At 51.9% G+C, this 15,064-nt stretch overlaps 2 protein-coding genes across 2 annotated transcripts; one reads left to right on the forward strand and one right to left on the reverse strand.

Annotated features, from left to right (window-relative positions):
• Positions 1–8,671: 8,671 nt before the first annotated feature.
• Positions 8,672–9,609, forward strand: BDZ99DRAFT_199732 (uncharacterized protein). The gene is made up of 2 exons (XM_033713232.1): positions 8,672–9,201; positions 9,284–9,609. Exons 1-2 carry the CDS (start codon positions 8,873–8,875, stop codon positions 9,564–9,566), a joined length of 612 nt encoding a protein of 203 aa, XP_033569745.1. The 5' UTR covers positions 8,672–8,872; the 3' UTR covers positions 9,567–9,609.
• BDZ99DRAFT_199733 (uncharacterized protein) lies at positions 9,610–9,959 on the reverse strand. The gene has a single exon (XM_033713233.1). It carries the CDS (start codon positions 9,869–9,871, stop codon positions 9,653–9,655), a length of 219 nt encoding a protein of 72 aa, XP_033569746.1. The 5' UTR covers positions 9,872–9,959; the 3' UTR covers positions 9,610–9,652.
• Between the last annotated feature and the right edge of the window lie 5,105 nt (positions 9,960–15,064).

Raw genomic sequence — 15,064 nt, forward strand, 5'->3', positions numbered from 1 at the left:
AAGGTTGGCAGATTCATTCGATCGACAACCAAAATCATATACACTCTAGCAACGGTCGTGGGGAGGTAGCCAAGGGTCTAAGACACCCCTTGAAGTTGGGACGTCAGTACGTAAGCATTGATCTAACCAGCAAAAGGAATTTGGAACCGTGGAACGCTAACATACTGAACTCCAACTTTATCTCAACCTCCAACTCCCCTTAGTACCATCCCCGTCGCGAGCAAAGCGACACAGCATGTACGGGTCAGAATACCTCCACCGGCTCCATCATGCTGTGCAGCGCTGAATCCGTGGTATCTTCAAATCCCGCTCGTCTCTGCTCTGGTCGTCCAAAAAGCCATCGACCCACCAAGTTGCGGACGACCTCCGGTTACGGATCTTATCCCCTTGCACTGGATACCCCTATGTCCAAGTGTGATACAACTTATCCCCCAGAGCCCACCAACAGAGACGAATGATTGATCTTGGCGTGCGCCTTGTGCGGATCGAGTATGCCATTGCCAGAGCCACATACTCGACCGGCGCATGCCGTAAGATTGATGCGAACTTGAGTCAAAGACCACAAGCTGGAAATAATTCGTCGCTCAACTTTCTGCGAATGATTAGCAAGCCAGCTTCGACGCGCCAGCACAAGGCCTGCGTCGCCGTAGCCAGAGATGTACGGGTCAGAACACCTCCACCGTCCCCATTATGCATTGCAGTACTGAGTACGTGGTAACTTCAAATCCCGCTCGTCCTCGCCGCGTTGTCGGCCGTCATTTCTCCAACAACTCCGATTACGGTACGTCTCCCACTGCACTGGGCCTTTCCCTCGTTAATCCTGTCCTTTTCCCAACAGCTGGTTCCCCATCCAGCAGCCCACCAGCGAGAACGAATTATCAATCTTGGCGTGCGAATGTCGACTGTGCCACCGCCGAAGCAGACAAAGTCGAACATCGCGTGCCTTGGCTTTACTTCAAGCTGCCCTCTGCTTCTGCAACTTGTCTTTCGACTGTTCGTATCTGTAAGTGGTCAGCAGCTCAACCCCGAGGCCCCAGTACCAGACTCATGGCTTCGTGGTCGAGAAAAAGTATGTACGGGTCAGAACACCTCCACCGGCTCCATCAAAGGCTGTGCAGAGCTGGATCCGTGGTAACTTCAAATCCCGCTCGCCCTCGCTTGTCGTCTTTCGAGCCATGCTCGTCGAGTTCATGACGACTTCCGATTACGGTATCGATTTCCCCACTGCACTGGGTGCACCCTATTAGGTGTGCTTTTTGGTTCGTCCGAACTCAAATCCAGCATCCCACCAGCGAGGACGAATTGTCAATCTTGGCGTGCGCACGGGGAAGTCGAGGATGCCACCGCCGAAGCAGACATACTCGGCCGGCGCGTGCCGTGGTTTCGACTCGGAGACCCAAAGTATTACCGTCATCTTTCAATCACCAGTCTTTCTGATCTTCCAGCTCTTTCTTCATCCAATCCTGCAGCTAATTAGCAATCCGGCCCCGAAGCTCCAGCTCTAGGCTCGCCGCCCCCGTGGCCGAAAGAATATGTACGGGTCAGAACACCTCCACCGTCTCCATCATGCAAATGCAGTGCTGAAGACGTGGTAACTTCAAATCCCGCTCGTTCTCGCTTCTTTTCCGATTACGGTCGCGTTTTACACCCCCGTGCATGAGGTGGCCCTTCACCCTGGGCGGGCGGTTTCTGGTCAAATGCAAGATTTGTTATCGCTTTCCCCCAAGATCCCACCAGCGAGAACGATGTTATTGATCTTGGCGTGCACAAGTCGAGGATGCCATTGCCGAAGCAGATATGCTCGGCTGCGCGTGCCGTTGGAAGCTGTTTCTTGAATGCGGTGGATGTTGCCTTGAGGGGGGTGGAGATATTTGAATGGTACAACGACAGCCTCACGGTATCGCGTTGGCCGCGGAAGGGCGTAAAGGCGAATCATCGACGAGGAGTGACCGAAGCGCAAAGGCCCGGGGAGTTTTGAGACGGAGAAAGATCTTTGGAAGAGCCCGGAATGCAGAACGATATCGGAGTGGCCGGCGGCATCAACACGTTTGTTAATGGTGCTATTGATTGCTTGAAGCTTATCCTGTGCGTTCAGGTTAGCAGATTTCCAAACCATCAAGCACCTTATCATCGCCCACCTACCCGAAACGATTCCTTTCTTTGGCCGTAGAGACTGTAACGCCACATTCGGAGTTCGAAAAGTTAGCAGTCATCCGCAACCTCTTCGTCGAGCTGGAGTATACTCACCCACTCAATCCCGGTCTCCATGCCGGACGCCGGTTCTATCTTGTCATTTCCACAAGCCCACAGGGAGTGCGGCTATTAGAAGAACGCCACATAGTTGATTTGGAGCGTGCCGAACGGAGGTTGGGGAGAGGATAAAGATCCTTGGAGCGAAACGAAAAAGTAAAATGGCGCACTCGAAATCGCTACTGTCTTCGGATTCTGGTTCTCTATTGAAATCGTCAGCTTCAATGTCTCAATAATCTCCAAACGACTAGGTTGATGGTATATGTCTGAGCCTGGGCGTCCAAGCCACACCAACGATTGTTCCCGATGCTCCATTTGATAGCTTGTGTTTTCTCCTTATATGTTTCAAGCACTGCTATCGGAGTCGGGGTAGTGCCCAGCGTCACATCACCGCGAGGGCTAAGAGGATCTGGGTTCCACCCAGTGGAGATCCTCCGCCACTCGTGTGATTTCTTTTGTTCTAGGCACTGCCATTGAGAGTGCAGCTATGTGGAAGCTGGCTCGGAATATTGGCAGTGCCGGAAGTGTTTGGAGAACACGTGCAGTCGCATGGAAAAACCGTTTGAAGGGGCGTAAGAAATTGGGATCACCTACCTTTGTTGCAAGAGTATCGTCGTCGGAGCATTGTGTTCCATCTCTCGTTGACTGCTCATCGGAACCTATTATCATCGTCAGCTTGAGCGCATCACTCTCCTGACAGAGGCCGAGAATTGATGGAAGATGTATGAGTCTGGGCGTCCAGTGGGGCCACTTAATCTGCGATCCCGATTCTCCATTGATCGAGCTAGGAGTCGGGGTAGTGCACCAGCGTCAAGTACGCCACGAGGGCTAAGAGGGTTCCAGGCCATGCAGATACCTCTGCGGGCCGATCCTCCGCCACAACGAGGAACAATTTTCAATCTTGGCACCGCTCGGAAAGAATGCAGCTACGAGAACGCTGGCTCTGAAAGATCGTGCGGTGCCGAGAGTCGGGAAGGCTTGAAATTGACAGTGCTGTTGAAAGACTAAGGAAGACTTACTCCGCAGGACACCCGATCGCGCCATCTCGAAGTGCGTTCCTAGCATAGGGTCCCAAAGCCTACTCAAGTCGTTAGCTTCTGACTTCCATCTTCTCAAAAGCGGGTACGCTTGAAACCAAAAGATGTCTGAGTCTGGGCGTCCATTGCACATCTTTCCGAGTCTCCATTGATAAACTCCGGAGTCGGGTAGTGCACCAGCGTCACGTACGCCGCGCGGGTGTTAAGAGGCTCGGATCCCATGCCGAGAGCTCATGCGAAGGAATCATCGCTCACGCAGGGCGGTCCTCCACCACAACGCGGGATAGGGTTTCAATCTTGGCACCGCTCCGAGCGAGCACGGCTATTAGAAAGCTAGCTCTTGAAGAGACGGTGCCGACGGATTGGAAGCTTGAGAGCGTGGAATGTGAAAATGAGTTGGGAAATGGCCGGAAAGGAGAGATAGAGTATTACGCTGCTGTCGAACCAACGAGATACATTGCTCGGACGTTGAAACAGGTTACCGGAGCCTGCTCAAGTGGTCAGCATCTCATCTTCCACGCTCTGAGAAGCAGTTAAACCTGGAACCAAAAGATGTATGAGTCTGGGCGTCCAAAAAAGAACAAAACTACGGTCCGATTCTCCATTGATTATCTCCAGAGTCGGGTAGTGCACCAGCGTCACTGACACCACGAGGGCTAAGGGGGCTCTTGAATGGGCTTCTCAATCGCAAAAGGGCGGCCCCCGCCCACAACGCAGGTCGAACTCAATCTTGGCACCGTTGTCGAGAGCACGACTATGAGGAAACCAGCTCGAACGAAATCTTGGCACCGTTGTCGAGAGCACGACTATGAGGAAACCAGCTCGAACGAAAGCGGCGCCGGAGAGTCGAAGAGTTTGAATGCGCGGTGATGCCAAAAGGAATGACGAAGTAAAAGAGGAATACCTACCTTGCTACTGGAAGACAAGTATGAGGAGTGTGATCGCGTTCGCGATGGTAGATAAACCTTACCGCGCTTTCGTGAAGGAATAATTGGATCTGGAAACAAAATGTGTGAGCTGGGCGCCCAAACAGATACTCCAATTGATCCTCCGATTCTCCATTGATTTCTCTGGAGTCGGGTAGCGCACCGACATCACGGACACCAAGATGGCTGAGAGGTTCCTGGCCGCAGAGCGGCGACCTCCGCCACAACGCAGGTCGGGATTCAATCTTGGCACCCCTATCGAGAGCATGCGACTATGAGGAAGTCGACTCGGAGGGAGGGAGTGGTGCCGACATGGGCTGGTTCTTGGCGAAGAAGAGTGAAAAGATGTGGCAAGACTTACATCGAAAGGCCTAATGGGGGCAATCAGGACTTAGAGTCACACTCCCCTCCTGAGCAATCGACTTAGGGTCCCGGATTCTATCCTCATTGTCAGCTTCGCCATTCTGGGGCTCCTGAGAGGTGTGAATCTGGCATTGGAAGTAAAGATGTCTGAGCTGGGCGTCCATTTGTCCATTTGGACGGCTGGCACACGGGCTCAAGCTCGACTTTCCATCTAGTCGGAGTCGAGGTAGTGCCCAGCGTCGGAAGACCTGCACGGGAAGAGGAAACGGCTACCGCGGATTAAATCCCGATCCTCGACCACAATACAGTTCACTCTTGGCACCGCTATCGGGAGCACAGCTATGGGGAAGCCGGCTCGGATGAAAGAAGCGATGCCGTAGCTTCGAAGAGTTCGTCCAATTGCGCGGTACCGAATGTCGAGAGGCTGGGTCCGTGTTGGTGCCCTAAAAGAAAAGACTTACTTTGCTGCGAGACCCGTAGATGAGCTTCATTCGCGTTTTCATCGAAACCTGTGGTCAAGTCAGTTTCTCCGCCTCTCTCGAAGAAGCAGTGGGAGATTTCGGGGAGTAAGGATGTCTGAGCTGGGCATTATGTAATGTTGTGTGGAGATGGGATAGTCCAGCGTCACGGACCCTGTGCGTCAAGATAGCTCTTCCCGCAATATGCGGCGGCCCTCAAGCACAACACAGGCCGTTGGTTTCACTCTTGGCACCGCCAGCCGACACACGACTATGAGGAAGTCGGCGCATAGAGATGGCGGTGCCGGAATTTGAGACGAGTAGGGGTCTCGCCCGAATGATGAGGAGTCAAGGGAAAAGGTCGTGGAAACTTACGTTGCTGTCTCTACGTCCTTCTTCAAATCCAGCTGCAGACCTCTCTAGTCGGTCTGTGAGGGAGCCGCGGTGTTCACGCGAGATTGCCGAGCACGTCAAGCTGTGAAGGAGATGACCTCCCTGGGCGATGAAGGCTTGAGGAAGAGACGTCAAAGAGAAGTATTCAGCTACCAGCCACCGTCGGCGATCCATATGATACCGAGTCGATCTGGATACCAAGTCAGCCATGCTCGTTCAAAGAAGAGCCAGAAACTCACCAACGGCAGACTCGCGAACTGCTTCGCCCCAAAGAAGAATCAGGTGAAAGGATGTATGAGCCAGAATCCCACTTGCTTGCCGACAGGAACCCTATTAGCTCACGCCTCCATAGCGAGTAGGGATGGTGTGGTAGCATCTGGCGTCACGTCAACTTGCAGGGCAGCTGGGATCTTACGAAACTCTGAGTCTCGGGGCCGTGATACTAGCAGCCACCTAGGCCTACTTCCCGCTCTGATGCCGACGTCGATCCTGCGCCACTGCAAATGACTAGCTCCATCTTGGCACCGCCTATTGGAATGAAGCTATAAGGAAGCTAGGTTCGGAGATGAAGCGGTGCCGGAGTATATTATCTTGAAGAATTGAAAGAGAAGAAAGTGATCAGTGCAAAAGGATGTATGAGCCAGAATCCCACTTGCATCATCGGTCAACTCCCATGCTCACGCCTCTACAAAGAGTAGGGAAGGTGCGGTAGCATCCGACGTCACGTTAACTCGCAGGGCATCTAGAGTTCTATACGAAGCTCTGAGTCTCGGAGCCAGCAGGAAAAGCCCTTGGGCCTACTTCCCGCTCTGATACCAACGTCGATTCTGTGCCGCTGTAAGTAACTACCTCAATCTTGGTGTCGCCCATTTGAACGGAGCTACGGGGAGGCTGGGCTCGGAGGTAAGGCGGCGCCTAGGCACATCACCGCGAGAAGTTAAACAAGAAGAAAAAGAAAGAGGAGGGGAAAAGATTGATTCTTCGACGAATGAATTGGAAGTCAGAAGAGAAAGAGATCGATCGGAGAGATGCCCAAAAAGAAATATGCATCACGAAAATATTTGTGAGCTGAGGCGACCAACTAAGACTAGTGGCGGTTTCAATACATCTTCTCTTTTGCCATTTCCAGATCTCCATAGCAGCAGGAGAGACGTAGTATGCCCCAGCGTCACCCCGTCAACAGGATCCAGGGCTCCTGACGACGCTAGTCATGGCCTGCTGTCCCTATCATTCGAGTGGTCGGCCCATCGCCACTGCATACGACAAAATTGATCTCGGCACGCCCACAGGCGAAGAAGACTATGAGGAAGCCGGCTTCGATGTAATATGGGCATGCCTGACAAAGGCACTAAAAGCTTCAAAGGGGGAAGAGTCCTCGGAAAGAGAGAAGAGGAGAAAGAAGGTGGATTGAGAGGGGCAAGAGAACGGAATTACCATGGTTGACTTCCTTGATGTAGCCGTTGAGCCTTCCGGAGGTTACCCGGAAAACGCAGTTGGCCGAGACGCACTATCACTATCATGTTGTCAGTGCCTATGTCCGTCAATCGTCGAAAGAAGCTGGTCGAAATGAGCGAATTGAGAGAAATCTTGGCAAAAGTGGGGAGATGTATGAGCTTGGAACACCCGGGCATGCAAATCTCTTTGTCATCCATTGTAGGGTAATTTTCTAACATCCTTAGTGCAGTGCCTTGAATGATGGGCCTTCTCCAGCGTCACTACTGCGCGCGGGTCCGATAGGTCTTCTCAGAAATTAATCTGAGGATCTATCCACATCCGCTGCCTACGCAGCCTTTTTTGATCTCCGGCACCCTGGTCTGTGCAAGGCTATTGAGAAGCCAACCACTGGCGACGGTGCGATGCCGGGTTTTGCGGAAAATAGAGGTGTTCGGACATAGTGAAATGGGCGGGGAAGGTACCATTGCTCTGGATGGAGAAGATGTGCCACGTACCATTTGAATGCAGTGAGCAAAACATCGAAAGCGCGCACCCTTCGAAGAAACCAATTATTGAGATCCCTAATTTCCCAAGCGTTAACCCGAGCGCACAAAGAATATCCGAAAACATGGGTCGCGTAATTGCAAACTCAGATAGTCGAGAATCGTCATGATTCAGCAACAGCCTCGAAGAATCATCACGGTGGGAGAAGAGGAGAAAGCGAAACGATCGATCGACGTACCTGTGGTAGCCCCTCCAAGATTGCGCCCATGAGACAGAATGATACTGAGGCAGAGAAGGAACGAACCGCAGTCACTACACAAGGACTGATGATTCCCTCGATTTCTCCAAATCAGCAAGAACCCCAATCGAACAACATCGAATGAAAAATTGGAAGAGCTCCGACTCAGACATTTTCGTGTGTCGTCAGGCCTCAGTACGAAAAACACAATATGGATATCATCACAACCGGAAGGTGAGAAAGAGGATGAAGATCGAGGAACGTACCTCCAAAAATTTGGACCTTCCCCGAGATTGCGCTGACCGGTACTGCTCATGAGATGTCAACTAATTGATCCCTGAAAACATTCGAAACAAAATAATGGGGAGTCCGGTCCTCAGAAAGTGGTGTGTATATCATCAGGCCTCAGCACGAGAAGTTCCAAATTACACAATATCACCACAACGGGCAAGTTGAAAGGAGAAGAAAAGTTAAAGGGCATACCCGTGGTAAATGAGGAGGATACGCAAAATCCGAATCATGGAGCGAAGTTCGAAAGGCCTCTATCTTTGAGAGCATTAGTAAAGTCCAGTTGGCGCCAAGGGAAAAAAATGAACTGACAAGGTGTAGCGAAGACCGAGATCAAGTATATGCGAGTTGGGCCGACTGAACAAACCCCATTCTAGCAGGGCAGGCAGCTGAAGTCGCGGTTCGCCCTTCTTCCGTCGCTCGTTGTGCTCGAAATGATAATTTTGATGGCCCTGCTCTGCCATATGACGCCGAGTAGCGATGGGTAATTTTCCACATTTTCCAACATCCCTCTGAGCACAACGTTTGTGTTTGATCTTGGCCGAGTCTGGAGCGGGAGCTACGAGAGTTGGGCTCATGAACTGTGGGCCTTGGGGAAAAGGGAAGGGGAAAAGGATGGTGACTAATGGGACGAGAAAGAGGCTTACGAGACTGAAGAGCTGAAAGAAGAGGTAGTTGGATGCTGAGGAAGTCGCAATCCTGAATTCTAACCTAAGGATTACTTCTATGAGAGTCGTAGCGTAGTCTAAGGAAGACTGAACCGCACTTCAAAAGAAGCTAAGGAGATCGCAGACGAAGAAAGACGGCCGAATGAGATAAGAATGGAGAAGAACTGACGAAGCTGGTAGTGTCATTGGAAGATGTGGACGTGAGAGGAATCGAGTACGCCTACTCGGGAGAAGATCTCGGACGTCTGCCTTATTGTCAGCAACCGCCAAACCAACGATACATCAATGAAGAGATCACGAAACAGGAAAAAATATGTCCGAGCCAAGACCACCTTCAAACACCATCAAGTGCAAGGCAGTGCTGATGCTGGGGGGTCTATCTTGGCGTCTAACGTCCTCTTTCGGCTGTCTGAAGGCGCGCGCTGCCTCGCCAGCGCACTATGGTCAAGAGCAGGATAATATTCTAGTAGGGACAGCAGCCTACAAGCCAACCGGAACCAAAGGACGACGTTTTTTTCTTTTTTGGCAAGTGGTCTTTAAACAGGGCTATGAGAGAGCCGAGCTCGTTCGACTATTCCTGCCTGATGCTGGAAGACGAAAGGCGGCGAAATGGGAGGAGAAGACTGGATGTGGGACCTACAAGTGAGCGCTAGCTTGATTCTAGTAACTCCGAGTACCGTACAACTCGATGTGATACCTACTGACAAGTCGAAATCGCTTCCAGACTCGCAAATACTCCACGTCCGTTATGTTATGCCAGATTCTATTACTTTTCATCCTCGCCGAGTGACGACAAGTGCTCGATATCTGTAAGGGGTACATGGGAAGGCTGTCGAGGAGCCGTGCTCGTGTGGAGTGTCTTGTCTAGCGTCAAAGACGTGCGTGGTTCCAATGATCGTATAGAGGAGGAATTCGGAAGAGCGTGTAGAGGAAGAGGAGGAAGAGAAGGCGCCGCTAGGATTCGAGGGGATAGACCGGCCTGCAGAAAGATTAGCAAAGATGTCTGACTGGGCCCACCTACTGGCGCCATCGAGTGTGGAGCAGCGCTAACGCCAGGAGTTCCATTCCGAAGTCGTCGCCGCCTTTGTCCTGATTAGGATTTACAGATCCTGCCCGACCTAACCCGAAAAGAACAGATGCCCGCAGGCTTGAAGCGGACTGCGGCGACATTTTTGACCGATCTTGGCAAGAGGCATGAGAGCGGCATGGCTATGGAAGAGCCAGGCTCGAGTGTCCGTACCTTGCCTCGCACTGAAAGAGCAGAGGGAGGAGGATGGAGCGAGAATGAAGGGAAGAGAAGGAATGCAGACATACCAGGGATGAAAACCAATGTCTCAATGACGTTGCTGAGCTGCCGAAGAGTTAGCAAAGATGTTTGACCGTGAACCGCCTACTGGCACCATCGAATGCGGAGCAGCGCTGACGCAAGGGGATCTATTCAGCAGTCGTCGCCGCCGCCTTTGAAGATAAAGAGCCGCTGCCCCGACTCATAGGGCAATACTACAAAAATACCGCATTGCGGCATGAGCTGAAATCCGATCACGAACCACAGCGGCGACTTTTTGTTTGATCTCGGCAAGAGGCATGAGAGCGTCATGACTATGGAAGAGCCAGGCTCGAGTGTCCGTACCTTGCCTGGTGCTGAAGAAGCAGATGGAGGAGGAGGGCCGGAGAACCGAAGAGGAATAGATGGAACAAAGACGTACCATTGTGCTGTCCTGCTGAAGAGTTAGCAAAGATATCTGACCGTGAACCGCCTACTGGCGCCATCAAATGCGGAGCAGCGCTGATGCAAGGGGATCTGTTCAGCGGTCGTCGCCGCCTATGAAGAAAAAAAGCCGCTGCCCCGGCTCATCGCCGCGAAGGGCGTCCACTTGATAACCGCATTGCGGCGAAGCTAGAGCGGTCGGGGGGCCACGGCGGCGACTTGTTGTTTGATCTCGACAAGAGGCATAAGAGCGTCATGGCTATGGAAGAGCCAGGCTCGAGTGTCCGTACCTTGTCTGGATGCGATGGGAAGGAGTGTGGAAGGCATAGTGGCTGACAACAATTGAGAGAGGACATAGACATACCATTGTTTGGGGCCTCGAAAGCTCGAAGCAGACCTACTCGACGCTGGTAGACGCCACGTCCGGATCGACCCTACGATGATGAAGTTAGCGAAGTCTCAAGCAAAAGACGTCTACGAAACGGCAACAACAAGCGCTGAAAGAAATGTACGAGCAAGAAAACCTGCGCCGCGTGACCTGTCACGACGACTATAGCCTTTGTCGGTTCGGGTCGTTAATCCGAACCAGTTGTGGTCCATTCTGCGTCGCTCGACACCAGACTGTTGGCGAACGGTTCTTAGCCAGCTCTCATTGTGAGAATCCAGGCCCACAAGAGGCGACCGCTGAACAAGCTCCGGGCGATGTTGAGTGCTCTTGGCTGGCTCTTTGCGAGTCGGCATGGGACAAGCACGACTCCACTTCGAGCGAGGCCTGAGTGTTGTGGTGGTGGAGATGGAAGAGATTGAAAAGAACTTAAAGAGCTGGACACTTACGTGGCAAGCACGGGCTATCCTCCAGAGCATTGTGGATGTCTCGAGGCATTGAGGAAGAAGCGAGCCGTTTTGTGTTGATGACAGAGTGTGTGGGCGTGGAAAGAGGGGTGTGTCGTGAAGGCGACGAGGCGTGAAATGAACTGGCAACTCACAGTGGGCACACAGGCTGTCAGGAAAGCCTTTGCAAAGCTAATGATGATGAAAAAGCTGTGCCTACTGCGGATGGAGGGTGTTAGTGATGGAATGAATGAGTGTGGGTTGGAGACGCCACGATCGCAGCCACGAGCATCAAAGGCAAGAAGAGTCCAGAAGGCGTCGAAGAACTTACAGTACAGACCGACGAAGCCTCTAAGCTATCCGAAGGCGCTCAAGCAGCTGCGGGTTGCTGTGCCACGACGCTGTTGGGGATGGGTTGAGTAAGTGCGGAGCGAAGGTGGCGATGGAGGCCACCTGGACCACAAATCCCGACAGGAGTCCAAAACGCGTCAAATAGCTTTCAAGACGCATCTGTGGAAGGTCAGTGAGATGCAGAGAATCTTTTGGAGAAGTGCACAGCAGCTGTTAGATGGCGTTGTGGATGAGGGTTGTGGGAGGGAGACGGAGAAGGCTTTTTCGCCGGCTGGAGATACCACGGGCCTAGGAGACTTCAGAGGGCACCAGGAAACTTACGCTGACGGTCTACAGAGGATATGGAACAGGTTGAGAAGCCCTTGAGGCAGTGAATAGGAAGGTAACGATGGTGTTGGTGATGATGGTGGTGGGTGGAGGAGAGAAGATGAAGGAGAAGCAGAGGCGACAGAAAACCACAACAAAATGACAAGCCACGCACAGCCGAGCTAGCGCCACAGCATCACCCCATTGAGGGATCACCCTCATTGTATTCACAGCATAGGCTCTGGATAGCATAGCATTAATGCAAACCCCCCCTTTATTCATTCTCGTGCTACCTAAGCCGCCAGTGACACCGACTGAGGCATTGCTACGACCTTGAGGCTTCACAGCCATGATGGGAGACAGAGAGAGATAACAGCATCGGCAGGTAGCTCACCAAGACGTGCCTTGAGTAAGGGTGCATCTCCTCCCAGGAAACAACATGTTCTTGTCCACCCCTCGCTCAGTGAACAGAGGGGACAAAGAGGCCTGACGAAGGCAAGACTCCCAAGAGACCTGTTCTCTCTCGGCATGCTGACTCTCTGTGACCTCGAGTCTCTTGAGCTTTTTGTAGACGCCTTTCACTGACTGCCGTAGCATTCTTGGATCAGCCGCTCCCCTCGTTCTGCCCTCTACCGGCCCTCTCCCCGATGTACAATCAAACACCCATATTGTCCCCAAAGAAGCAACAAGCGGAACCTTGAACAGATTAGTTTAGGATAACCAGTGGAAGGGTCAGGAAGCAGAGGCTGGGGGGCCTGCAAGCAGTGCAATCACAATTAGGTCCTCGAAATCGTCGGAAACACGATGGTGGCAAAGAGTGCTCCCATACTGGATTCTCCCCCGTCCAGTCCAGGAGCTCATCCTATTCTTCGATCCAGACGAGCCTTTCCAATAGAAACCTGCACGATTAGCCTCTCTTTCTGCTTCGGACAAGCAACCATGCAGACAACGAGCCAAACGGACCTCGAGCCTCGAAACTCTAGCGCGAGCTTGCTAGACACCCTGGACCAAGACAAATATCTTCAGCCCAGGATCGAATCCACAGTCACACCGGCTCGTGCGGTTACCAGCCAATTGGGCACAATGGCGATCCCGATGAATTCACAACATACTCCTGGAGACCCACGGGTCACACATTCTCAGTGGGAAAGCGGCAGGCCGGCTCATCCTAGGCGAATACTCAGGGACAATGCGGCAAGCTGGCAGGCATGAATTGGAGAAACATTGGGGGGACTATCTGAGTTCTGGAACCCCTAGGGCTCGTGGAGCTCTCGGCAGAAACAGCTTTGTCCAGAAACACGATCGCGAAACACCTGCGCGCAAAGAGTTCAGGATAAGAACTGCCCTCGAGGCTGGCAGGCACCCTTGGTGGACACCGATAGGCCCCGGTGTGTGGACAATCCAGTTGGAAGGCGGCAGGACAAGGTCCATATAGCATATCGGAGCTCCCTCCAGGTGGATGGCTCCGCGTCCGATCTCAACTATACTTCTGGTTGAATTCGATCCCAAGGCTAGTAAGGCATCTTGAAACTCTTTCTTGAGCTTTGTTGCATGCAAGGGCTCAGACGAGAAGCCTAACAGACAAACAGCATTCTTATGGTGGTAGCTGCTGGACATGCTGGACGTTAATCCAGTTTACTACCAGTGCGTTAGCAACCATCATAACTCTGACAACATGGTCAAAAGACCACGCTGCGCTGGGATGTGCGGGCACGCGTAGTGTGTCTGTCGAACGCTGCCATGCTCAGAGCCAAGGTTAAGTCACAATACCTTCTGCCACCTGGTGTCCGCTCAGAGGGGCCCGTTAGAAACTAATATATACCACAGGTACAATATTACCTCCGAGCTGCCTTCGAAAAGGGACCTACGCTTGCGAAATATAAATCGGATAGACACAATGAAGAAGACAGTCGAAGATTAAGCACAACGAGATGATGGAAAGAAGACAAGAAAACGGAGAATTTGTGAGAAGAGAGAAATATAGGATATGACGGTTAAGCATAAGAAATGGCAGGCATGACCTCCACGAAGAGCCTCTATGCAAAAATTTGCAGCCTCCAAGCCCACATTAACGTCCTCAGAGCTTTAGAAAGTACAGAGCCCGGACATACCTTGGCGGACTCCATACGGTGCCAGATAGACTTACTCGATCCCATATTAGAGCCCTGTTAGTTAGGAGTCAGCGGTTACAATTATCGAATTAAATCATCTGGTAAAAGTATCATATTTACCGCCTTTACCACCATGATAGCATATCATGGTGGTAGATGGTCGATGGCATGCCGCAAACCTTCGAGTAGCAGTAATGGGGCTCATAAACCCTGGTTCGGCGATACTACGTTGAAGATGTTAGCATACCTCTTTGGCAAGAGTGAGCTCATTACACGATACCTGCCTCCGGCGTGCGATTTGCATCCTCGAGCTTATTAAATGTCGTCTGGACTCCTTTTTCTCTTTTTCGTATTTCTTCTGATGTTAGACTTCTGGCGTCGGAGCCTGCTGCCCGTACGCTAGTTGGAGAGATTAGTTTTTGTTCAAGTTGTTTGATGGCCAGAACTAAGGGAAAAGATGTTCTTACCGCATCGTCAACTCTTTTCCAGTAGTCGGTCATTACAATATCTATTCGGTCCACAGCCTTTCAAGACTCCCCTCTCTTCAAACTTTCCATGGCATGCTGGACCATCTCACGCAGCATCTACTACACTAGGGAGACAGGATCCTGTCAAATCCCCGTCACAGAATCAGATTTCCAACCACTCTTACAGCTTATCATGGCCCCTCGGATATATTGCTTCCGAGTACTCTGAAGCGGGTTTGATGTGCGCATTCGTGGAGGCCTCATCACGTCCTGACTGTGGATAAGTTGCTGAAGAACTCGAAGCGACGTTGACAAAACATCCACCACGATCGCACATTGGTATCAAGCCTACCAAGATGCGATATACCGACGAGAAATGAGGTTGTCTCGAATGGTTTGGTTTCCGTGCAGCTCCAAAAGTTTCTCAATCACCACCTCTAGATCCTTCGCTTGCGATGTCTTCGCAGCTTTGTTGTTGAGCAGTCCTGCGACCATCTGCTGGAACGCAGAGACGTGCGTTTCAACCAGCTCTGACCTGTCTTCGCAGCGAAGAGTAGAAGGGGTCGGCATGTCCCAACTGCGTCGGTAGCGATGGTGCGGTCATTGCGTAGCGGTCGTGTGAGGCAGTACGGCAGCGTAGCTATTCAAATAGCTTTGTGAGAGGATGGTGGAGATGCGATATAAGTTGCTTGACTACAACATATGGTGTTGCCATTATGAGTGTGGACCGG

This window comes from Mytilinidion resinicola, assembly GCF_010093595.1.
Source record: "Mytilinidion resinicola strain CBS 304.34 unplaced genomic scaffold BDZ99scaffold_30, whole genome shotgun sequence".
NCBI classification, from domain to species: Eukaryota; Fungi; Ascomycota; class Dothideomycetes; order Mytilinidiales; family Mytilinidiaceae; genus Mytilinidion; species Mytilinidion resinicola.

Coding starts and splice junctions, on each gene's coding strand:
- BDZ99DRAFT_199732 (XM_033713232.1), top strand. CDS start 8,873: ATGTCCGAGCCAAGACCACCTTCAAACACCATCAAGTGCAAGGCAGTG. Junction 9,202..9,283: donor ACTGGATGTGGGACCTACAA/GTGAGCGCTAGC, acceptor AATCGCTTCCAG/ACTCGCAAATACTCCACGTC.
- BDZ99DRAFT_199733 (XM_033713233.1), bottom strand. CDS start 9,871: ATGTCTGCATTCCTTCTCTTCCCTTCATTCTCGCTCCATCCTCCTCCC.